The 24,470-nt window shown below is 39.2% G+C and overlaps 1 protein-coding gene across 3 annotated transcripts in view; it reads left to right on the top strand.

Moving 5' to 3' along the window:
* srgap2 (SLIT-ROBO Rho GTPase activating protein 2) overlaps positions 1-24,470 on the top strand; it is a 38,087-nt gene that overhangs the window by 4,956 nt on the left and 8,661 nt on the right. For 2 of the 3 annotated variants that reach the window (XM_077602334.1, XM_077602333.1), the window contains exons 2-8: positions 16,104-16,296; positions 19,985-20,147; positions 22,239-22,301; positions 22,801-23,016; positions 23,143-23,271; positions 23,924-24,145; positions 24,297-24,398. In XM_077602334.1, coding sequence (XP_077458460.1) covers positions 16,104-16,296; positions 19,985-20,147; positions 22,239-22,301; positions 22,801-23,016; positions 23,143-23,271; positions 23,924-24,145; positions 24,297-24,398 — 1,088 coding nt within the window. Of the gene's footprint in view, positions 1-14,923; positions 15,036-16,103; positions 16,297-19,984; positions 20,148-22,238; positions 22,302-22,800; positions 23,017-23,142; positions 23,272-23,923; positions 24,146-24,296; positions 24,399-24,470 lie in introns of those variants that run through there. The other variant, XM_077602335.1, reaches the window with a different exon arrangement.

Raw genomic sequence — 24,470 nt, 5'->3', positions numbered from 1 at the left:
TGGCATATCAGATGCTATACACGGTTGCCTGATTCCTTTTGGCACCAGTAATGGATCTGGAGGAATAGTCAGTTGAAATGAGAGAGAGAAATAAACACGTTGAGAAGAAAAATGCACACAGCCGAGTCAACCCGGTAAGGTCGGAGTTCAACTGCGAGATGACTGCTGTTCATTTGTGCCAGATGTTCCCCATGCTCTGATTGGGTGACAGATGTTCAACCTACACTGGTTGGCTGATGTGATTCCACTCTCCCTCCATTTCAGGTGTTCTGGCTTTGACTTCGAAAGTATGAGGATCCATCACAGTTACAAATTACTTTTGGTAGAGAATTTTGTGCTTCTGTTTTGGATGATGTCCACTGAGAGATAGCCTTGTTTTACCCATTACCTTAAAAGGAGACATCTGTTTCGGTTCCTTTTCATATCTTCATTCTGGTAGTCCTTGCTCGTACTGCAAAGTGATGTTAAAGAAGTGTCCCCCCTAATTTATAATTATTATTTTTTATTGTAAACTAAATAATTTAAGGTCAAATCATAAAAAAAGACTTGATCCCCTTCACCCACTGCAACAGCACAACAACCAGTCAGCATGGACAAGAATGTGAAAAGCTGTCGATCCCTTCCTCCCTCTTGTTCAATTTCAATCTTTTTCTTTCTCTCAGCCCACATTCAGTGAACAATCGCATCATTGTTAAATGAACCATTGGTTCTCCACTTATACTTTTGTTTTTCTCCCCCTCCCTTGCTCCTCCACCCCCTTTCTGTCACGTTGTCTCTGACCTATCCACTCTTCATGTTTGACAGCAGTGATGTATGACACACACTCCTGTAGTCCAAACTAGCCATTGCGTTTCTGTAGTCTCAACATGTGCCAACCACATTGGTGGCGCACAACCTGATGTGGATGTGTGTGAGTTGATGCGAGTATCTTTAAGAACAGATGAATCTATCTAAGGACCGTGGAGCAAGTGATGAAGACTGATTCTATCCTCTATAAAACAATCAGTATTGGAGCAGGCCGCTGTAAATAAATCCGAAAGTGGCCAAGCAAGGTAGCAGTTAAAACAAGTGCAAAAAAGGCTGGACAAATGTTTCCGCAGGACACAGGTTTTATTTGACCAGCCCTTGTACATGGCCAAAAACAAAGAGGTAGCAAGGAAAGAGCAGGACTATGCAAACTTGGAGATGAAGGAAAAACCTGTGGGGGAAAAAACTCGAAGAACGAAATGGAGACCTGAATTAAGTGTACGTTTTTTGCCTATGAAAGTGGAGAGAAGAAATGTTGCCTTCAATATTGATTGCACATTTTTTCAACCCACTTATTAATTGGATGAGAGTGGGAATGATTTTAACACACACACAGGAGTGGTAAGTTTTGCATGTCGTAAATTCCCAACAGTCTTAAGTAACTGCAGAACAGACAAAATGAAGACAGGCATTCTTTTTTACCACAGTTAGCATCAGGCAACTGTAGGCGTCTGCATTCACTCTTGTCATGATGATGCACTTACCATGTTAAACATTTGAATGTTCAGTTCAATAGAATTCTATTGCCAATCAATAAAATCATTCCCCCATCTGTGATTAATGTGTGTATATATATGGGTAAATCTATTTTCATGTTTATGTCTGTGTTAATAATGCACTGAATAATATCAAAGATGAAAAAACCCTAAATCTGTGGAACCCCTGGTGTATGCATTTGTTTTAGGTCTTTTGCTCATTATCTCTGTCTCCCCCACTTGGTCCCGCCTTTCCTCTCTATCAGCAGACTCTCTATGCACGTAGGCACACTTGGTTGCTAGGGTTACTGAATTGCCCCCATTTTCCTGGGTTTGGAAGGTGCAAGGAGAAAAATGCGAAAGAATAATGTAAATGTTTCTTCCCCGTAGGTTTTCTGACTAATCAGGGTGGCCACTGAGACTGCATGCCCAATTCTAGTTTGAACCCTCTAGGTTAGAGTTCTTTCATCTTTCCAGACCCGAGTTGAAACATATTTCATGTTGAGATAAATATTAAGCTTGATTGTACAGCTATTAAAGAGAGAATGTCTGTATTGAGCTGTTTATATGCTGTGAAAGTAAGCTAATCACTGCACCCCCACTATTCACCTCACCTCTTTTAATACTGTTTTAATGAAGCCATTCATCAGCTCGTCTTAGTTGAATCTGTATTGCACACACACTGCCTTGTACTTTCCTCTTTTCTTCTGCATAAAGTGAGGACACAGTGTTCTCCCACTGGTTGCCATGTGGATGCACCAGTTCTGCTGTTCCCAGCATCCATGCTACTCTAAAGGGAGTATGAGTCTTTCCCTCTACTCTGTTTTTGCCACACATGCAGTTTTTTTTAATGTACTGAGAACAAGATTTGCTACTAACCCTATTTATATATTAGAATCATGTTGTAGTTTTCTTTCCCAGAAGCTTTACAATTGCACGTCTGTTCATAAGTGACATTTGTGTGCATCATTTTCGTAATATTTTGAAGGGAATACAACAGCAAACAGCCCATCGATACTTAAAGTCAGGTTGGAGGCGGGGCAAACAGAGCCAACCCGGCCGGAAGAATGGTATAAAAATGTAAAACAAAATTAGAATTAAGTTAAGTGTAAGGTTAGATTAAACTTATTTTTGAGTGTGTCTGTATTGTAATCCAAGCTCATTTAATTTTGTTTATGTTATATTACGATTCACTGGTGCAAAAAGTTAGGGTAGGGTAGGATATGTGATATTAAATATTACTTTATCTTTGTTCATGCCATTTCTTCCATAACTGTTGAATGAATGTGGTCAAACACGCTTGCAGAGGAAGCATTTCATGTGCACACTTGTCGTGGCTTTCATGTTTTACTATGGGTGTGTTAAGCATGTTTTACCAGGGTTTGTTTGTTGTTGTAGCTCATCAGTGCAGTTGTTAGGAGTACTGTCAAAGAACTCACACTACACATACCTGTGGCCTGATATTTATCTTGCTGAATTTGCAGATGCTTGTTTGCATCTGTTCTCTCTTGTTCTCTCTGCTTTCTTGCAAATTTTGCCATGAGCGAAAGGTGTGTATGTGTCTAATTTGTGAAGGACATATTGAGAAATTCTGTTGTTCTCATACATGTTTAAATGCTTCCTGAGGCAGTGAAATATGTTCTGACAAAGTCTTTGGGTGAATTTTCGGTGTGATACTCATCATCCCTAATAAAAAAATGCTAACTATATTTAATAAGGGGCGGCTCGGTGGAGGGAGTGGTTAGCGCGGCGGAGCGAGTGGTTAGCGTGGCGGCCTCGTAGCTCTGGGGTCCTGGGTTCAAATCCAGGTCATGTCCATCTGTGTGGAGTTTGCATTTTCTCCCCGGGCCTGCGTGGGTTTCCTCCAGGGACTCCGGTTTCCTCCCACATTCCAAAAACATGCACGATAGGCTGATTGGATACTCTAAATTGCTCCTAGGTATGGGTTTGAGTGTGCATGGTTGTCCGTCTCCTTGTGCCCTGCAATTGGCTGGCCACAGATTCAGGGTGTCCCCCGTCTCCGGCCCGGAGACAGCTGGGATTGGCACCAGCACCCCCATGACCCTAATGAGGATAAAGCGGTTCAGAAAATGAGATGAGAGAGATATTTATTTAATAAGGCCAACCCACCAGGTCTCAGACTTAATGTTTTATGTGGCCTGTGAACCACAGTGAGTTTGACATAGCGATATCATTTCATGTATTACAACCCAATCAAGTCTGAAGTCACTTTTTGTCCATACCGCTTCTCACAGCAGGAGCTTTTAAATATAATAACCTCTTCTCTTGCCGGTTCATTAGATACACCTGAACAACTTGAGCGTTAGAACAAATGTTGTGTCCATATCATTCTTAGATCAAACCAGTCAAATGACCTACATAGCTCTTTTGCATGATGTAATTAGTCTGGTATTTGTGCAGGGATACCTTTCTACCAAATCTTTTCAACTTTTTATGTTGCAAATATTTAAAAATGCTTTAGACTGAGTTCCTCAGTGCCTGTAAAACCACTACCAACTGAATTTCGGAGACACTCCTTACTTAACTGCATTTAATCTCTTTAATCTCTGCTTCTATCATAAACTATGCATAACTGATATTCATTAGCCCAGAGTCGTTTGAAGTTGGTAAATACTGCATCATGTGTTGCTGTGCCTCATTCAGCCCTCGCAGATTTTGATTACGTGACATTTGGTCATCTTTAAAGCGATACAAACCATTTACGCTGCTACAAATTTGGATACAACTTTATTTACATATATTATGTGTACATAATGAACGAAAAGCCCCCAAAAAATCTTTCATTTTGTGTGAAAATTTTATCATTTGCTGTGGAAGTTTTGTGTAACTGTGTTAAATCTCATTTTAATTACATTGTTATGAACAGATCTGTCACAATAAAACAAAGAAATTACTTTAAATGCATATGAATTCAATAATACTGCACATGTACAGTGAAACAATCTGCCCCCTATTCCATCATCCCTAACAGCGGAATTATGTTGTTTACACGAATAATTGTGCTCTGAATCCTAATAGCTAGACCAAATGATACCAGTATGTCATCATTATATTATGTATCGGGGAAAACTGTTTGCACTATTCATCAACCCCACTGTGTTGGGTAGGGACCATGTGCCTGCTCATGCTGTGGGACTCCCCTCTCGAGTTACGGTGATCGCCTCTCCCATCACTCTCCCTCTGGTGCCGACCCAACCCCCCCAATGCACACACACTGTTCCCTTTTCCATTCCAACTCAATCCCTGTGCTTCAAACAGAGTGGAAATGGGAACATCCCTCCCCTTTATACATGCACTCACACATGCTCATTCCTTCTGTGCAGTGGCCCATGCAGGGCAGGAGTTGAATGAGCTATAGGTGACATAGTGTCTAACTCATTGGGCAATAGAACACTGCAGTTATAACTAATGCTTCAACATTTTCTATTTAATTAAATTTCATGCATTTCCAAGTGAAGGTGGGTAATAAAGTGCACTGCACACTTTGGACCAATCCAAATTAGGGTTGTTGGAGCTTGGAAGACAACTGTTTTTTTTTTCATTGTCTTGTTTAATGACATATACTCTATTTGTATTGGATCTCTTGGTGAAATATTCAAAAGTACAGTTGCTTCATTTCAGGTGTCCTTTCTAGCAGTGACTTGACTACTAGAATGAAAGGAGCACTTGGTTTCAGAAGGGCTGCCATAAAAAAAATGTTGCCATCAATCACTTCGTTTCATTTATTTTGGCAGAATTCAGAGGTGAAATTTTTTTACTAGATTTGTCAATAATCGCAATCAAGATAGATGTGCTGTTTTTAAATTATGGAGTAATGTAATTACATTTAAAGGATATTATTGGGGGGAAAAGACCATATGGCATGACTTTTTATTATATATAATGAGAGGTCTTTGTCTGCCTGGAGTAAAAGGCATGAAATTCTTTTGTAATGTTTTTTTCGTTCATGTTCCGTATTGAATTGACCAAAAATATAATCGTTGAAAAGTGCCGACATATTGGTTTTGTTTATACAATCTCTGGATTCTACAATAATTCCAAAACAAGTTTTAAATTGATGAGTTTGCATGTCAAAACATTGCTGTTAAAGTCAATGAGAAACTAATTAAACTTTTAACACTTTTCTAATTCACAGTTTAAGGCATACGTAATGCTGCAATTGTTTAGCTGTACAACACGCTGACGCTTACTGCCTATTGTTTCCCATGTCTTTGTCAGCTCTAATGGTCATGGGGGCTTACAATATGTGTGAGTCATGTCCATGCCTGTATCCCTCTCCATTGTATCCCATTGTGGTGGACAATGATGGCTACTATCCCCATGGTGTCATAGCTCACAAATTACATGGTTCATATGCACACAGCATACAGTAGCTGCCATCAGTCCAACTTGTACAGCAACGAGGCCATTTTGAGTTCATTTTGTATCTGATCTTGTTACAAGAGAGAGAATGTGTTCCGTTTTCAGCAGCGGGAGGGACTAAAGGGAAAGAATAGGATGATGGGTTGTTTTTTGTGGGCAGGGGGGCTACTTTGCGATTGAAAAATAAAAGAGGCAAGCTTTTGCCTGAAGTGAGAGAGTGTATGCCTGATGTCTGTGAGCTTGGAGAGGAGGAACAGCAGGAGTTTCCAAGATCAAACAGGCTTCCTCTGTGTATAACAAAGAATGCTTGGCTAACTAAGAGTGGAAAAAAACACTGGCTGCAGAGAAATAAAGCAAAATAACATAAGAGCCCTTTCAAGTCTCTCGCTGTTTAACAATAAATTCTACTAATGACTGACTAATTTATCCCCTCTACCTTCTTTTTGTCTGTAATAATGGCATTTTGAGGTATCTTTGAACAGGTGTTAGCCACATGTCTCACTCGGTCTGCGAATTTAAACTTTGACCTCATTAATCCCAGCTTCGAACAGACTGACTGTGGTCAGAAACATGCTACATTCTCATTTATTAAGTGTGACACAGTGTCTCCCTAAATGAACTCCAAAAAGCATTTCATTACTCCTCTGTTACTATTTTTATTTGTTTGACTGAAAGGTTATGAAATAAGTTAACCGCACACTTAAAATTACTATTCCTTCTATTCTAATTCAATATCAAATTCTTATTCCTGACTAATGGGCAGATCCCCCCCCAAAAATTGGTACGTATATTTTTGGGTTGTGCATGAATTGATCAATTTTTTTTTATCTGAGAGCAAATTAGATGAATTGCGGAATTAAAATTGATACTTTTTCGTTATTCGTGGAGAGATTACAATGAAATGTGTCAGTGAGCGGCCAAGCCAGGGACCTGACCACACATTGGTTGCACACTGTTGATCTATCTCTGGATCTTTTTTCCTCATTTGTTGGGTGAATTCCAATTTTTTCAACGTAAGAGCTATTTCCCAGTCCACATTCTCCACTAGTCTGCAGTGGTCTGTTTTCCTCCTTCCCTGTCACCTGGTGAATTAAATGTGTCTCCTGCTTAGCAAACTGCCATATGTAATAAGTAATTACCATATAAATATATACCTTTTTGATCGATGTTTTAAGTGTCCCATGATTTCCACAGTTTTCAACTGCACTAATTTGAAGTGGAAATCTGTTTTATAGGCATGTCAGGTTGAGCTGTGTCAAACCTTTACTATTCTGTACAATAGCAGCATACTGTACCTAGATTTATAAAATTAGTCATATGGGTAATGGAAACCCGCAAATTGTCATCAGCCTATGCAATAATCTTGTTTTTGTAAGCATGAGACAGTTAAATAACTATCTGTATATGCATTGTTTTGATGCTGAAACTACCCCATGCTTATAAAATTCCTTTCTCACCTCCACTGATCCAACTTTAATAATTTACACCCACATTGCCGAACGCAAACCAACAGACATGTTTTCCATTCTTTCCCTCGGTATGTATCTGCCCCATTTTCCCATCTGCTTGTCTGATATCTCAGCTGCCTGTCCAGAATCTGTCACACCTCTCAGCCTTTCTCGCACTTCCTGTATTCTTAAGACTCATGCTCTGTTTTTATAAGGATTTCATTCCCCGTGTCCACTATCCCCTCCCTCTTTTTTTGTTTTTAAGTCTCTTCAGGGTCAGTCAGAGTCTTGCATTTAAAGGGTGTGGCAGCCCATGATAGAGCACCCAATTGTGTTCTTGCGATTGAGATGTGTCCTGTCTTTGATACAGCACACACATTACTTACTGTTTCACTCGTTTCTCTGCTAGATAGATTTTGTGGTATCAAACTGTCCATGACTGAGCGTTTGAAAGGGAGGGGACTCAAGATTGAGCTTCTGTTTCAAATGGATAAAACTTGTCACAAAGTTTTCACTGGGTTGACCGTTTGTTTATTATCAAGGAGGTTGGACTCAGGATGAGTGCAGCAGTTGAAATGAATACAAACGGATGTCTTGCTGGTGTAGTATAATCCAGGACCCACTTGGATGACACATCCGTGAGCTGCTATGATGAGCAGAAGTCAGAAAAAAGTGGTCAAGCAGGTTATACTTAATTTACGGAAAAATGTTAAACACAATATGATCGACTTATGTTGAATGACACATCTAATTGATCAATGCATTTGTCAGTCTAGTGCTAATCTTATAATTTATCTTGCATCTTAACTCTTTTAAAAAGTCAGCACTTCTCATTTGGAAGTGCCTTTTCCGCTTACTATGACTTTCCCCGAAACTAGGTTTTTAAAGATATTGTGTAAATGGATGAGTTTAGTGTAGGACAGAGTTCTGACCTCAACTATCTGATCATACAACTTTTCTTCTGGTGTTATTTCCATAAATATTTTCCTAAAGGCCAGCGATGATAACCATTTTCTGTTTCCATAAGTGTAATGTCTATAAGCTACAAGTTCCACAATTTTTGCATTTGGCTCTGCAAAGCATTGATTTGCCACTAGGCCATTATACACATTTTAATTGAACAGCAATATGTCTTTCTGAGTCGGGCAACTCAACAAAAAGGTGGCATGCTGTTATGCATGATGAGTCACAACATTAGCACAGATATGTTTGTGCAAATTATGTTTTCTCTGTGCAAGGTCATTGTCATAATCACCAGAGGTGAGTGTTAGTCAACCTGCATCAGTTTACAAACCTATTAATAGTGGGAGAAAGATTTATTTATGTCTCCTCATTAGCATTGGACTACTTTCTAAGCAAGGGGAGATGTTGCTCACAGCTAATTTATGTCATGTATGTCGTGGAAATCTGAGTAGTGCAGAAAGCTCAAAATTGATGACTTTATTTATGCGTATGTGATCATAGTATTAACACAGCATTATTTTAATGCTATGAAAATTCCCCAGAAAAAAAGGAAGAAATCCCAGCCGGGCTTTTGTCCGATACTTCTGTTGCAGCGCTTGTTTTTGCTGAGGTGTAGAGTTCTCATCTTTTCTCAGAGCCTCTTCATGCAGCTTGGCCCACTTTCTCTTTCCCCTATCAATGCACCACTTCGAAAGATGCTCGGGTGGAACTGGGGAAAAAAGAAGCATTTAAGATTTATATATTTTATCAAAATGCTAAATGTGATAATCATCAAAGTACTTTAAAAAAATCTTTATCTCTTAGCAAAATCAAGTATATACTGTAACAGCCAGATTTTGATGATTGCTCCAATAGTCATTCTATTTTTTCCTCCTTCTTTAAAATGCAAAGGGAACAATTTCTCCCTCATATGCCACGCCTATGCCAGTGTCTGTAAAGGAATTTGTAACAGAAGGAAGCTGTGATATGTTCTGTGTCAGAGCAGATTCCCTTCCCTTATTGTCTTCCCATGGCATGCAGGATACGAATCCCCACTTGACAGCCATCAGCAGAAATGACCCTTTGGGTCACTTTGCCTCACACACCATCGTCTATACCCATTTCCAGCCTCACTTCCCCTGGAATGCCGCACTAAGATTTCACCCATATGAGTACAGTGCATGATGTTTTCTATTTGATTAAAAAGATTCTTCACAAATGTCTAATTATCGATGTAGATGTGTAGTTTTGTATTTATACAGCTATTAATGTCATTTAGGAGATTGTTGCTGACAAATCAATTTCTGGGGGGAAAATAAGAACATGACAAATTTATATTTAATCTCCAGCCTAGATGTTGCACGCATTCAGCAAAAATATGACAAATATTAAACAGTATATGGAAAAAGGACTGAGCCTTTGCCAGTCAGACGATACCTCTCCACTTGATAGGTGTCTGCTCTCGCCCTTCACTACTGTCATTTAGTACCATCTCTTGCCAGATCAACACTGTCATGCTTGATTTCACAAAAAAGTTAAGCTTGACACACACAGAGACAGGCAGACACCCTCAGTAAGCTTCTTCACATGCTTGTGTTGTGGATTAGTCAAATCCCGTGACTGGCTGTTAAGATGATTAAGGAAAGTGTTATGCACTAGCCATTTGGAAACACTGTAAAGAGTGTATACATCAACATTCACATGCACGCACACACAGTAAGACAGCTCCGCTTAAATATTTTCTGCCATGCTGATCCAGGATATAATACATTTAAGTAGGTTTCATTAGGTTTTGATACTTGGTCGAACATTCTTTGACAGATGGCGCAGATCACTGCATGATTTAGGTTTGCAGCCCTTCCGAAAAGTGTGTGCGTGATTGTGAGTTAGCATGACTGAGATGGCCCCCGTTGGAAAGAAATTGAAGCCCAGATGGCTGTGTTCATCAGAGAGTGTAAATAGAGGTGACACCAGGTGGAAGGTCATCCAAACAAAATGGAAAATCATTATGGTGCTCTATTATGACGAACCTAAACTATACTCAATACCATGATAACAGCTGTTTTACTGTATTTTCTTGAAGTTGTTTTCCTATAAGGCAATAATTGCTGTTGATTGTAGTACTTGACAACTTTGGCCATGTCTACAAATTGATGACAGCAGAGACTCAATAAGTTGGCAGGTTGCCCTAAATTAATTTTGGAATAGAGTGAGGCCAAAATCAAGACTTACCCAATCATGCTCTGGCACAAATTAAGCCTTGGTGATAGCACAACAAAAATGGTTCACTAGACAATTCTAGTATTATTTCCATATATCTGTGAGTATCTCTGAATGAACAGTATGTGATCTGGTTGCACACTATTTTGCGTTTTTTTCCTTTTTCTCTCATTTGCTTGTAAATGTGTTCATGCAATCTGTTACACAGATTCTTATCAATCATTGTTTGGCACATTCCTAATTACAGCCAGTTTCGCCAACATAATTGTGAGAAGGTGGGCATATTTATTTGAATTCCTATCTTAGTCTTTTTGTGTCAGATGCACCACTCGACTCTAAAACCCAAATCTCAGAATAGGTTAGTGGAGCAGACATGCACTGTAAGTGGGTGAGGGGTTCCTTAACATTTTATAAGCAATCCTTTTTCATTATGTATAGAAAACCCCCAATCCCAACCCCTTTCTGCTACTGTAAAGGGAGAATCAGAGCGTGCAACAGCATAGAGGAGAAGAGTATGCATCCAGTAAGTTGCACTACTACTGCCTGGGTTGAAAGTGATCTGAAATTAATTTCCTTTGTCCCTAAGTTTTTGTACAAGTTGGTTGACATGGTAGACTATCCCCTCTCTTAGTAGCACTGCGACCTCTGAGCCCCTGACCTGTCATCCGATCTGGGGATTGGGGTAGGGAACCACGGCTGGGAGCCAATCGGACTCCTAGCTTGGCCTGCGGAAGCATCAGCACTTCCTAGTGCAAACATCTCATCTTCCACTCTGCTGACTAAACCTTGTGGTCTTTAAAAGATTTAATGACTTCCGTTACTGGTCACTAAGGTGAAGAGAAGTGTAGAGGAATTTACTCCTATTGATAGTGCACTCCTTTCTCTCTTTTACTCTATCCTCATGATCTCATCCAGTTGCTCACTCTGCCCTTTAAATGTTGTTCTTATTTGATCATCAAAGTCTTGTAATTTGATCAACATTTACAGTTGAATGGCTGCAAGACTGAAATTGTGTTCCATCACCATTATTTTTCATTGCCCTCGGTCATCAGCGGTGTAATTATTGCATAGGGGTGATTGTTTATGAGTCAGACCTTTGTTTCCGTAAGTGGCCAAAACAAAGCCTCTTCATTCCCAGTTCTCCATTTCAACAAATTCTAAATAACAAAAGCACCAAAAAGTACAAATTCTTACATTCTCCTCTTATAGTTATTTTTTTGGTCTTGGCACATACAAAAAATTCCCATTTCTTCGTTGTCCACATCTGCTTCGCACACACTTGTCAGGTTTGCTCTGGTTTTGATACTTTGGCAAGTTGTCCATGTCTAGAAATCACTTGACTTGGTAACTTGCCTTATTAAGACAACATTGCGTTTTCTAAATTTGCTGGGATTTTGGTGACACATAGCCTTTCACCCGTTGGGTGGATGTCCAGGTGTGTGTATTTTTGAAGGAAATCAGTACGACCAATAAAGATAGGTTGGAATCTTTCCATTCCAACAATACTTTCCACCTCTAACACTTGCTATACTGAAATTCTATCTTTTCTTCTACTCCCCCTCCATACATACTGTGTGTGGATCTAAAATGAAGTAGTATTAGTAAGGCATGTCTGGAACTAATAGATTCCACCCTGCTTAAGAATCCTTTTAGAAAATTCTACCTGCAACCTGAGACTACTGACCCATTCAGATTTCTTTAAATCACACCCCATAGGCTAACCAAGCACTCATCCCGAATAAACAATATAATATAGACTAACCAGAAAACCTCAAGTTAAGTTGCTGTTTTTTACCTCCCCTAAAAGTGACGAACACCACAGTTGCCTCCATTACATTATCTTTTTCATTTAAACCTACACATGGCTCCGGCCTCTTTGTACAGGCTTCCTGTAGTTGTTTTAGTATAAACCTTGCATGTGTTCCCTATGGGCTATGAACTGCTCCTGACTTCCTGTCTCTCTTTCGTCGCTTCCTGAACATAGAGGACCGAATTAACTTTTTTTCTCCATTGTCAAAGCATTTGAGGCTTTAATTTGCTTTGACCAACTGAGATATGTTGATTCAGTATGAGCTCCGATTGTTTTCTGTCTAAAAAAGTCCAACATAATGTCAGCATTTGGAAGTTGGCTACAGGCAATTCCTCCAGGCATCACTGCTCTGCACAATATGACACGCCAGCCATCTATAGTCCATTAAATCTGTGTACATGACATTTATTGCTGCCATAACCTGGTCTGTCGTCCACTTGTTGTATGTCAACACCACTTTGCATAAACTACGGAAATTGTCACTCAAGGTGCTTATTTGGAAAGCGGCTCACAGTCGTGCATGATTACAAGAATATTATACTGTATCGTTTTGATGTCATGATAGTGAACTAGGATACGAAAACGTCCTGAGCAATCTCGTTGGGCAGCAAGTCACCCATTTTCCTTCACATTTTCATCATCTGTATGTTGAATGTGTCACACTGTTAAACATCTGAAGGAAAAAAAACTACATCATATGGCTGCAGGAAATCAATGTTTTAAAACCCACTCACACAGAGTCGAAATTGGCCCAGAGGTAGTGTCGCATTGCTGTTGGAGAGTGTGTGTGTGTGTGTGTGTGTGTGTGTGTGTGTGTGTGTGTGTGTGTGTGTGTGTGTGTGTGTGTGTGTGTGTGTGTGTTTAGTCCAAGCCCAGGTTGTCTTCAGGAATCCTTGAGGCAGTAAATGTGTGTCTTATGTTTGTGCCAGCTCGGGACATCCATCACATTGCTGCAGTCTCAAAATTAAATTCAGTTTCCCTAAAACAAGCATTTCTATTATGAAATACATGTTCGTTCAGTGTGATCCTTTTTTTTTGTACCACAGAAATGAATAAAGCCCTGGACTGGAAAATATGGTGGACAAATTGGTCATCAATGATGAGAAGCCTTTTTCTAAATCCGTGTCATATAAAGAATAATCACCACTCTGAGCTCCACCCAGACAGAGTCTATGCGACATGCCCTTTGGCAGTGCCTTTATTTCTTCAAAATCTCTCACTGTGTGCTTGCATGCGGCATGTCTGATTGATTTGTGGTACCAGCCTCAAGTCATAGACCATAGCTACTAGTAAATTTCCACGAAGTACAATACACATCTTTGAACTCCATGCATTTGCTCAAAAGATAAAAAGGTCATTGTTGTGCCCTGATAGCAATAAATGACAATTTTATATATATTTTTTATCTCTTGCTGAATCAAACTTTCAACAAATGCACCAAACTCCCGACTATTTTTAAAATACATTTACTGGGCCACAACTTATCAATAATGTACGGTTATTTCAGTCACGTTTTTGAGTGAAAAGATTGCACTGTGTATTTTGAATGAATGAAAGATTTGTTGGTTATGGCTTATACTCAAGTGTGCCTGAGAGTCTGTAATATATGATAATGTCCTCTTACAGACTCCCAGTTAAATGTATATTTTAGGGGAAGAAATGGCCTAAACAAAATTTTCAATATTTTCTCACCAACAGATTTTTTTTCAGATAGTTTTTTTTCCCTTTAACATACTTTTTTAAAGGACATGATGAAAACAAAAAATGGAGAAATCTCAAAAATTAGTACCGAGTCCCCAGTAACTAGAGGAGATAGTGAATCAAAGGAAATGCAATGAACATCAGTAAAGCAAAATTCCAGATCTAGTTTGCAAGACTTGCTCTCATCTGTCTGGAAAATGTGACTGGACTTTCTGGAAGGGTGGAAGTAACACATTCCAATTCACATCCCACTTCTTTCTGGCTAAGGAGATGATGACCATTACAGAGGGGAGGCATCGACCTGCACATAGAGCGCCTCGCCTTTACTCTTTTGTAAGAGACCTCTCTTACAAAAATTATTTAAAAACAATTTAAATATATATATTGGACTTTTTACACATCTTTTATTAATAAATCTTATTTATCTCGGTGGATAAGTGCTGCCATGGTGTTGCAGCCTGGTTGTCTGACTACAAACACGGATTTCCAGCTGCTGTGTTTATCCAGTATGGTATGTGTTGTTTTTGTCCTATGACAGTTAATTACAAGGCTGTCACCTTGTGGTTTTCTGGTCTCAGTCATACTAGGCAGGACGCTGACTTATTACCCATCATTGACAGCATTTCACTGTGTGCAAATTGGTCACAAGTATGCACAAATGCACACACTGTAACATATGTTGGCAGAGCCAAATGCCCCAACGTGTCATTGGCTCAGGCACTGACTGTGTTTATATATTTCGGCTGTGTATTCGTGTTTGAGCATTCACTGGTTGGTGACACTGCGTTAGGACAGTGCAGGAGAGCGGGACTGCAGATATCATGTGCTTGGGTATTTTTAAAGATAGCACTTCTCTTTGTTTCAATGAGGAACTGCACTCTCAGCTATAAAGCACAAAAGCAGAATCAAGCGTCTCTTGGCTCAACTAAGTAGTCTAGTCTGTCCTTGTGTGTCACGGAACTTGATGCTGAACAGGAGCCAGGATGGAGGGCAGAGCACGTTGCTTCCTCTTCAGCCAGCAATGTCGAGGTAGGGACAGCTGTAATCAATAGCCCAACTTGTGTGTATGCCAGGGGAGGGGGTCTTATTTTATTATAAGGATGCACGTGCAGCACGCATTCAAACTGTTGGCAGGCGGCTCGGAGAGCAAAGCATTATTTTGACAGCTGTCAGCACGGATCCATTTATCATTGATGTGTGTTTGTGTGTGCACATTGAATCTTCCTGTACAAAGCTGCATTATACACCCCTCCCTGTCCATGGGAGTTTTCTGTGTGATCGGATACATAAACTGATTGCACCCTATTAATTAGAATCCAGACTTGGCATTGAATGAAAGATAAGGTAGTCAGGAGGGAGAGGGGAAATGGAAAGTGATGAGTTACGATGAACGGCCGCCTATAGAAATGCAGCTATCTAGTAGATGATAATAGCTATATTTGGTTCAAGTACTATATCAGGTTTTAAATGACAACCCATTCTTAACTTTAATGAGAAATAATGTTTTATTGTGAAATTATCGTGCATTACAATTTTAACATGCTATCTTGACAAATACTCTAAATCACAGGTGTCAAAGTGGCGGCCCGGAGGCCAAATCTGGCCCGCCGCATCATTTTGTGTGGCCCGGGAAAGTAAATCATGAGTGCTGACTTTCTGTTTTAGGATCAAATTAAAATGAAGAGTATAGATGTATATTAAATTTCCTGATTTTCCCCCTTTTAAATCAATAATTGTAATTTTTTAATAATTGTTTTCTGTTTTTAGTTCAAAAATCCTTTTGTGAAATCTAAAAATATATTTAAAAAAAAAAGCTAAAATAAACATTGTTTTAGATCTATAAAAAATAAATATTCAGGGCTTTTAATCCAGTTCTTTTAATCCATTTATTTAAAAAAATTCTAAATATTATATCTAAAATGGTCCGGCCCACATGAAATCGAGTTGACGTTAATGCGGCTCGCGAACCAACCCGAGTTTGACACCCTTGCTCTAAATCATTTATTCATAACTGAATTTTGGGGGAAAAAAACCGATTTGCTTGTCATGTATTGATCATCTTAAAAATGTCGACCAACTTGTCTCTCCCTTTCACAGAGATTCGTGCCCAGCTGGTGGAGCAGCTGAAGTGTCTGGACCAGCAGTGTGAGCTGCGAGTGCAGCTGCTCCAGGACCTGCAGGATTTCTTCAGGAAGAAGGCGGAGATTGAGATGGACTACAGCCGCAACATGGAAAAGCTGGCAGAGCGCTTCCTGACCAAGACACGCAGTACCAAGGACCATCTGCTGAAGTACGAAACAGCTACACACTTATCTTAAAGACTACGATTAAAATGGAGTCATTCTGTGTTTAAACAAATTACACCGACAAAATGGGTATTTGCTAAAAATGAGTGACGCTACGATGTTCTGAAGGTTGTAATTATCATGCTCTGACTAATCCCAAATGACTTGGAAGCAAACTAGCTTTCCCCATATATATATTTGAGCTACTATCTTATGACCAGTTTCAAACCTTGGCTTAATAGTTTACATTTCCACCCTCATTTGTTATCAAGTTAATTTTTCCGAACTGTACCAATTTGTGGTTTGTTTCTAAACTTCCCCCTAACCATGAAACACACTTTCTCTTGTAGGTGGGCAGATATTGGCAGTAAATTTACTGTAGCTGGCTGTTTCATTTTATTGCGATCATGTGGAGTTCAGTTCCTATCAGGAAATGACATGCTTTTTTAACTATATATTTTTTTTTAAAGTCTACACACGCAGACTTCCTATCAAACATTCCCGCCCCCTAAGTCATGTGAGTTTCCTCTTCTGTCTTCCTTTTTTTTTTTTTGTTGTTCTTTTGCTTTCCACTTTTCATTGTTCTCATTGTTCACTTTTTAATATCTCCCTCCATCACACACCTGGTATTCTTTAGTAAATGAACACACACAAACAACCCCATAGAGCAATTCTGCCCACATTCTGTCAATTAAAAGGCGTAAAACTTTGAGTAAACTGACACCAAATCAAATTAGTTGTGCAATGAAGGAATGATTTCTCAAATTGTCAGTCTATCAGTTCAGACAAAGTCTAACTATAATATTCAGTGGGTGGGTGAGGGTGTAGAAAGTCAGTCTTTTCACAGATTTTTTATAGTCCTTGTAATGCTTTAATTATGTTTGTACTGGTTAACATATTTGCCCTCATTTCATGTTGATTTACTCCTTCAACATTTCACATTTTCCACACAGCTGCTGGTGTCGTTTTGACTGAATGCCTAGGTGGAATTTCAACTATTTTCCGGCTAAATGCGCTTCTTTTATTTTATTTTTTTTCCTTACTCCAAAATTGTGTCATTTTGTAATGACCATTGGCGTTCACAAACTTAGCTGTAGGTTTTGAAGAGGCGTTAGAGTTATCAAACAATATTTTTAACTGCTTCTGGACAAGCCAGATGAGTGATGCCAACATTTGAAACATTCAACAGGAAATGGGAAAAAAAACCTTTGTTATGTATTTTTGCTGCCTGAAGAAGGGCGTCCGGTTTCCCATAGTACAGTGCAGTATGGTTGGAGGCTGACTGTTTCAGTTCGCTGTCTTCTGCCAGGTTTCCACATTTTTTCCTTGACCTTAAAAATAGCATCATTGACTGCATGCTGCCTACTACTTGGGCTTCAAGTGATGTTTTCCATAGAACATAAAAAGAGATGATTCACATGTAAAAGAATATAAATTAATATGTAACGTAGCCCTTTTAAAAATATAAATCAAATCAATAAGATAAGAACATCCTACAATTGAGGCAGCCCGGTGTTGAGTGGTTGGCATTTCACCCTCACAATTCTGGGGTTGAGGGTTCGATCCCATGAGGTATGGTAGGCTGGATGAACATGGTTTAAGAAAACTATTCTGATTGTGTTTCTATCCAGGGAATGACAGTATAGAATGATTAAAAGCTCAAAAAAGTGAAATTTAAAGTCTTTTTTCTCTGAATTTTCAGGAAACACAAAAATAGCCTTTTTTATTTTGATTTTTACAAAACATTTTAATCTCAATTTTTGTAAACAATTTGAATTTAGTCAATTAGTTTGAGAGGGTGACATTATTTCAAGTCAATCTTCTGTGGAAGTACTGTAATCTTTATTTCAGATTTATGGTTTATGTGAGCATGGCTAGTCAGATAGAAATTATTTTTGGTTGAAGTCATACAGAAAAAAGTGCCAGCAGCAAATGCTCCATCTAATGCTATGCGTTTTGACCCTGACTGTAAATGACCATTTCGCATTTCCTTTTCATATGACTCACTGTCATCACCTGACCTGAACCCTCGCAATGATCCACAAAGTGCACCATGTGACCTTCGAAAGAAGGCAGTGACATTTTAGTATTTACATTGTAATAACCAACCCGCTTCAAAGAGCTGCTGTTACACCCTTAGTGCTACACTGCCATGGTGATTAGGAATTAGTTCAGGTTGCCATGATGTGGCGCAAGAAGGCTTAGCCTTAGCAAATAGTGAAACTGGTTTTGTGCAAGAAAATGTTACAAAATGTGGAAAGTCTGAATACCCAAAAGTGAACAGATTTTATCAAGACTTTCTATCCAAGACGAACTCAAGAATTTAAGATTGTTCTGAAAAAGTATGTCATTAGAATTCTGCAGATGACACTATACCACATCACATTACAAGTATTTATTCTTTTGACCAGTGACAGTTGGTACCAGCATATCACATCACTGTCTATGACTCAACTCACTGACAACATTCCCACTCACGGCCTCTGTCAAAGATTTCCTGTGTCAGAGTGACTAAGTTCATGCTGTGACCCTTTTGTTTTCATCATTGTGTCTGCTATTTTCCTTGGAATTTTTACTGCTCCTCTTCACCCTCAAATCTTTTCCATCATCCACTTAAATTATTTAATCAATGTTTCCTTTTAGAATCCTCATTGATCATTTAACCCCCAGGCTGCATTGGTAATCACACACATACTCTTTGAGATTGGCCTTTAACTTTAGATGCACTGGAATTTTACAGCACCGCAAACTACAAGTGCACTATTGTAATCCTCATCACAAGGAGTCATTTTTAAAGGGCTAGATTTATTGTAGACAAATTTTTTGAGGCGAAATTGGGGCTCTGGGCAAACATGTTTAATTTTAGAGATTTTATTTCACTTAGGCACGATTGCTGGAATAAGTGAAGTTTTATGCTGATGTATAAGAATCATTTAAGGAGTATTAAAATACCTCAAAAGAGGCAACAAATTAAATTGTTTAATGCTATCTTAATGTTTTTTAAATTTGACTTAACATGACAGAGGCAGAAAATATGGTAAAATATTTTTTTTGACTGCATCTACTGATTGGGATTTTGTAAAGTAAAATGTGTAAAGTAGCCCATTCAGCTCTTTGGACTTTTCGAAATAGGCTTAATCAGGAAAAATCAGTGCAAAAACTTCATTTTAAAGGCAGATGAGTATGAAAGGAACTTCCGACTCTTTTTCTCATCTCATTCTCACTTTTTTTTTCTTTTTTTTTCTAATGAGTGCTTTCTTCGCAGTAACAGCTGTGCTTTTGGGGGAGCCTTACCACTTCCTGCTGGGTTTTGTACCCTGGCTGAATCCCCTGTTTGGGTTGGCAAACTGACCCGCTCTGTGTGTGTGTGCGTATGTGGGTAATCGTATAAGTGTATGTGTGGAATAGACAGAGGGTGGCTGTTTTCTGTATAAATCTGACTGGGCGTTCTCTCCCTCCATGCCTGTTATTTCAGTGTTTCATCTTGATGTAAAACAGTGTGCTGTACGGTGAACTTGCTTCTACCTTTTAACCAGCAGTGTTGCTGCATATGCATCCATCAAATAGAATAAAAAAGGAATCAAAAGAAAGAAAAAAAGATAAAAGACAATGCTTGCTTATCCGAATTATGCTTCCAGAGTGCCTTAATTAAATTGTTAAGGGCAATTTTTCCATTCTTGTTATCATGTGCAGGAAGGAGCAAAGCATCTTATCACCAGTGAACTGTTGGAACCTGTTGCTGCTTCAAGTGAAGAGGGAAAGCCGTGACCACGCCACACTGTCTGACCTCTACCTCAACAATATCATTCCCCGTTTCGCCCAGATCAGCGAGGACTCTGGACGTCTTTTCAAAAAGGCAATGCTCACTCACACATGCAGACAATGTGTCACATTAGGCTGTAAACACGCACCATGGCAGCTGCATTTAATATTTTTTTTATTCATTTTTAGATTCCATCACTGCACTACATAAGTTTTTAATGTGTTGGAATCAGCAACAAATTAACAATAATATAGAGGCCTTCTTTAACCTTTTGGTTGAATTTTGTTAATTCACACAAAGCAAATATCTAAGCTTTAAGAAAGGATTCCTGAATCTTCACCAAAAAAATGTAACATTTAAAAATACTATCTGTCTGAAGGTCACTCTCTTTTTTTCGAAACTTTGAGTCACATTTCAACCTCATGTTTTCGCCTCTACTTTTTCCATTGTTGAAAAAGGGAACCTTCTTGTGTCTTGATTTTAACCAAAATTCTCTGTTTCAGTGTAAGAGCTTTTGTGTGTTCAAATTTTAGAATTGTATACTCTTCAGCTTAGACATCCAATTAACCTTAAAAATTCCAAATATTGACAGAATTTTCCCCGTCTTAGAGATTTTAGGGTGGAGCCATTCAAATTGCACTTTCAAAGTCAGTTCCACAGAGTTTCAAATTACAAAAGAAAAAACATTGCGATAGTTTCGAGGGGTTGACAATCTGGGTGAGGGATCAAAGTGGAGCAGGGTTGATGAACTGGCTTTCGTAAAAGAATGTCGCATCTAGAAAGGCATTTGCAAAGTAGAGTGAAACATTCTGTATGTCAGTTACCACCTGATAGAAAACTGGATACTTCCCCACACTAATTTAACTGCCCACAGGGTGTGCGTCCTGATCTGACTTCATTTGTCTCAACTCCTAATGAAGTGTTAATACTTTAACCAAGGCCATTTAAAAAAGTGAACTCGGATGGGGTTCAGTTATTTTATCTCAGGTGTGAAAACTGCACATGTTGAACTAAGACACTGTCAGTCGCATGGATGTGTGGGAGAAAACTCCAACGATTTCCATCAAGACACAAGTTGTCTTACTGTTTTTTTGTCCTGATCTTACCGAGGCAGACAGGCGAGCTGGGGAAAAGTTCATGGGTCAAGATTCACAGTTGACAGATAGGACGGCTCAGCCATGGCTGATTGCTTTTAGATTGCTGTAGTCCGGTTCTTGAGCACTTTAAAGCCAGAAGGCGGGGCAACCTCGCTTGTCCCGTTACCTCGTTTGTCTGCTGAATAACCCTAAATCTTGTCCCAGTCGCTTACTTTCACCACACACATTCATCCCTCTCATCCTTATCCTGACCTTTTAACTGTCTGGGATTTTATGTTCCCCTCTCATTTGATTTTTCTTAGGCTGGATTTAGATTGCGAGATTGTTTGTCAATTTAATGCTCATACCCAATCCAAATCTGTTTCCAAATGACATCGGGTATGTATGTAGAGAGTAGGCACCAGATCATATGATTTTCTGAAGATCAGAATCAGGTGAAAAAGATCTTTTAGTTTTATTTCTACATTTGAAGGGTGACAAGGCAAAAAAGCAGAAGTATACTCGTCAGAAGGCAGATATTTGGATAGCTGTCAGGGGAAGCTAATGCTAAGACAAGAATGAACATGTCTAGAGTAGGGAAATATTTAACATTGGATACCCTTTTCCCCCTTCAGTGATTTTGGGTCAGGAATCGGTATTTCCAGATCCTCAAAAGTGAGGTGCAAAACTATGTGATTTTTAACTGTGTTATTTACTGTATGTCCGGCAACACCTTCTAATAATGTTTATCTTAAATGTTGCCATTCCTATATTATTAACCGAGTAATGGACCTAAAATATGGCCCCAAAACAGTATACGGGTGTCCTACACTGCAAACAACAATGGAAAAACTGTTTCTACATCAGGTCCATCAAGTTCACTAAGGTATATGGGACTATAATTATGAATCTTTTCTATTATGCTTCCTTGATACTTTAGTTTAGACTAGACGGCTGAGGCGCAAGCTGTTTCTCAACATCAAGGCTATGTTGCCTTGAAGGTTTACCAGATAGACAATATATTATGACTGCACATTATCTTCCTAATGCCAGGAGGATAATTGTTAAGATCTTTGTTTAGTGACTGTTTAATGTCTCATTTCTTTAGAGCAAAGAGGTTGGCGTGCAGCTGCAAGAGGACTTGATGAAGGTCCTGAATGAGCTTTATTCGGTAAGACAAATCACTGGTTTGCACCTTACGGCTGAAAAATGGACCAGTAGTGCTGATCATTTCTACCTAAAATGTAAAGCTAGTAAATCTGACTAAATTGCAGACTTGTCACTTTGTTTCAATGAGCATGTTTACAATCAGTCATTTTAGCAGTCACGAAAGGAGCAATACAACCTTTGTTTTTTTATGTCAGCCAAATTTCTCTTGGATGTTTGTGTGCGCAACCAATGTTGTGCTCTAGCTCAAGCCATCAATTACACTTTGGAGTTATAAATAAATTTGGTTTAAATGACATGCACATTTCATCTTATAAACAAACTGGTGACTCTGAAGTGCTGGGTGCTCAACTAAGCCTGACCTAGCTTGACGGAACAACACTTTCATGTTTTGACAACTAACGGAGTTGTGACTCCTTTTATGAAAAACGGAGGAATCCCTCGTCATTTTTTTAATGCCACAAAGTGGAAAAACTTTCTGAAAACTGTGTCGTGCTTTCTAGGTGATGAAGACGTACCACATGTACAACACGGACAGCATCAACGCAGAGTCCAAGCTGAAAGAGGCCGAAAAGCAAGAGGAGAAACAGATGGGGCGCTCCGGTCGCCAAGACGACCGCCAGACGCCTCGCTCGCCAGACACCCTTGCTAGCATTAAGGCTGAGGACAAACCCATCCGTCGCTCCAGTGTGAAAAAAATTGAGAAAATGAAAGAGAAGGTGAGTAGGCAAACTAGACAAGACAATACATTATGTGAACCTTTCTCATCTAAGATTTATAAGAAGTCTTTGTGTTAACATTCATCACATGACTCTTGTTCTTTCCTTGTCCCATCTTGTTTTCAGAGACAAGCTAAGTACACAGAAAGCAAGCTAAAGGCCATTAAGGCTAGAAATGAATACCTCCTTGCTCTTGAAGCTACCAATGGCTGCGTCTTCAAGTATTACATCCATGATCTCTCTGACATTATTGATGTGAGTATGAAAACTCTGATTTGCTGAAAGTTTGTGCATGTAACCTCAGCAAATCTGAAAGCAATTCTACTACCAGTTATCAACAATTCAATCTGGAGGTCTTTTTTTTCTTTTCATGATTGTTGTATAGCTATGTTATGTCATGTCACTTAACAATTACAGAAGACTCCAAGCTTAAAATTGAACCTATAGGTAGAGTTGCGAGGTTGAGGGACAGTGGTGCAATTACCATGGGTAGTAGTGTTGGAAACGGACAGAATACCACATTAAAAAATGATGCAATCATTATTTCAGCATCTACATGTACTGTTATTCTTTTGTAATGAGTTGAACCTTTTTTCTTGCCGCCCTGTTACCTATCTGGCCCAATGGAGCACACAGCCATGAATACCATCTGTTCCACTGAACACAATTTAAGATCACTGCTTGGGATCCTAGTCAACCAAGCATTTGGGCTAAATTGACACTGCAAGGATTTTTTAAATATGATGTTTTCCTCTTCCTATTCACATAAACTCAAAGTGTCTGCCAAGTGGCACATGCTGTCTAAATTGGCAAACAAAAATACAAGTTGCATTAAATGGTTTCTTTCAACTCAAGTTTATATCTCCAAAATGGTTACTAATTAAAGCATATTTATGTATAAATGCAGTGCTGTGACCTTGGCTACCATGCCAGCCTCCACCGAGCCCTGAGGACCTACTTGTCAGCGGAACAGAATGTAGAAGTGTCTAAGCACACTGGTCTGGAGACAATGGAGGGTGCCGCTGAAATTCTTGAGCCCAATGGAGACAAACAGAAGCTAATGGAGACTTACAACAACGTCTTTTGCCCCCCTGCACGCTTTGACTTCCAGTCACACATGGGAGACACGGTACAATGTTTGATTATATGTCACTGGCTGAAATTGTAACTAAATATGGCAACCATTATTATATATATTTTTTAAACACTTTTCAGTAATATGTAGGGCAGTTCTACACCGCCTGAAGTGACAACCTGTGTATATGTGGGTGTGTGTCTAGATGGGAGTTGTGTGCGCTCAGCAGCCACTGGAAGGTGAACTTCTCCAGAGGTGTCAGCAGCTTCAGTCACGCCTCTCCACACTGAAGATAGAGAACGAAGAGGTTCAGAGATGTTACGTCTTATTTTCCCTCCGATAATTGTAATCAATATCTTGCTTGACATGCCTCTTTTTT

Source organism: Stigmatopora argus, chromosome 6 (genome assembly GCF_051989625.1).
Source record: "Stigmatopora argus isolate UIUO_Sarg chromosome 6, RoL_Sarg_1.0, whole genome shotgun sequence".
Classification (NCBI taxonomy): Eukaryota; Metazoa; Chordata; class Actinopteri; order Syngnathiformes; family Syngnathidae; genus Stigmatopora; species Stigmatopora argus.
Note: the sequence above shows the minus strand (reverse complement) of the source record. Positions and strands in the feature narration are given on the sequence as shown.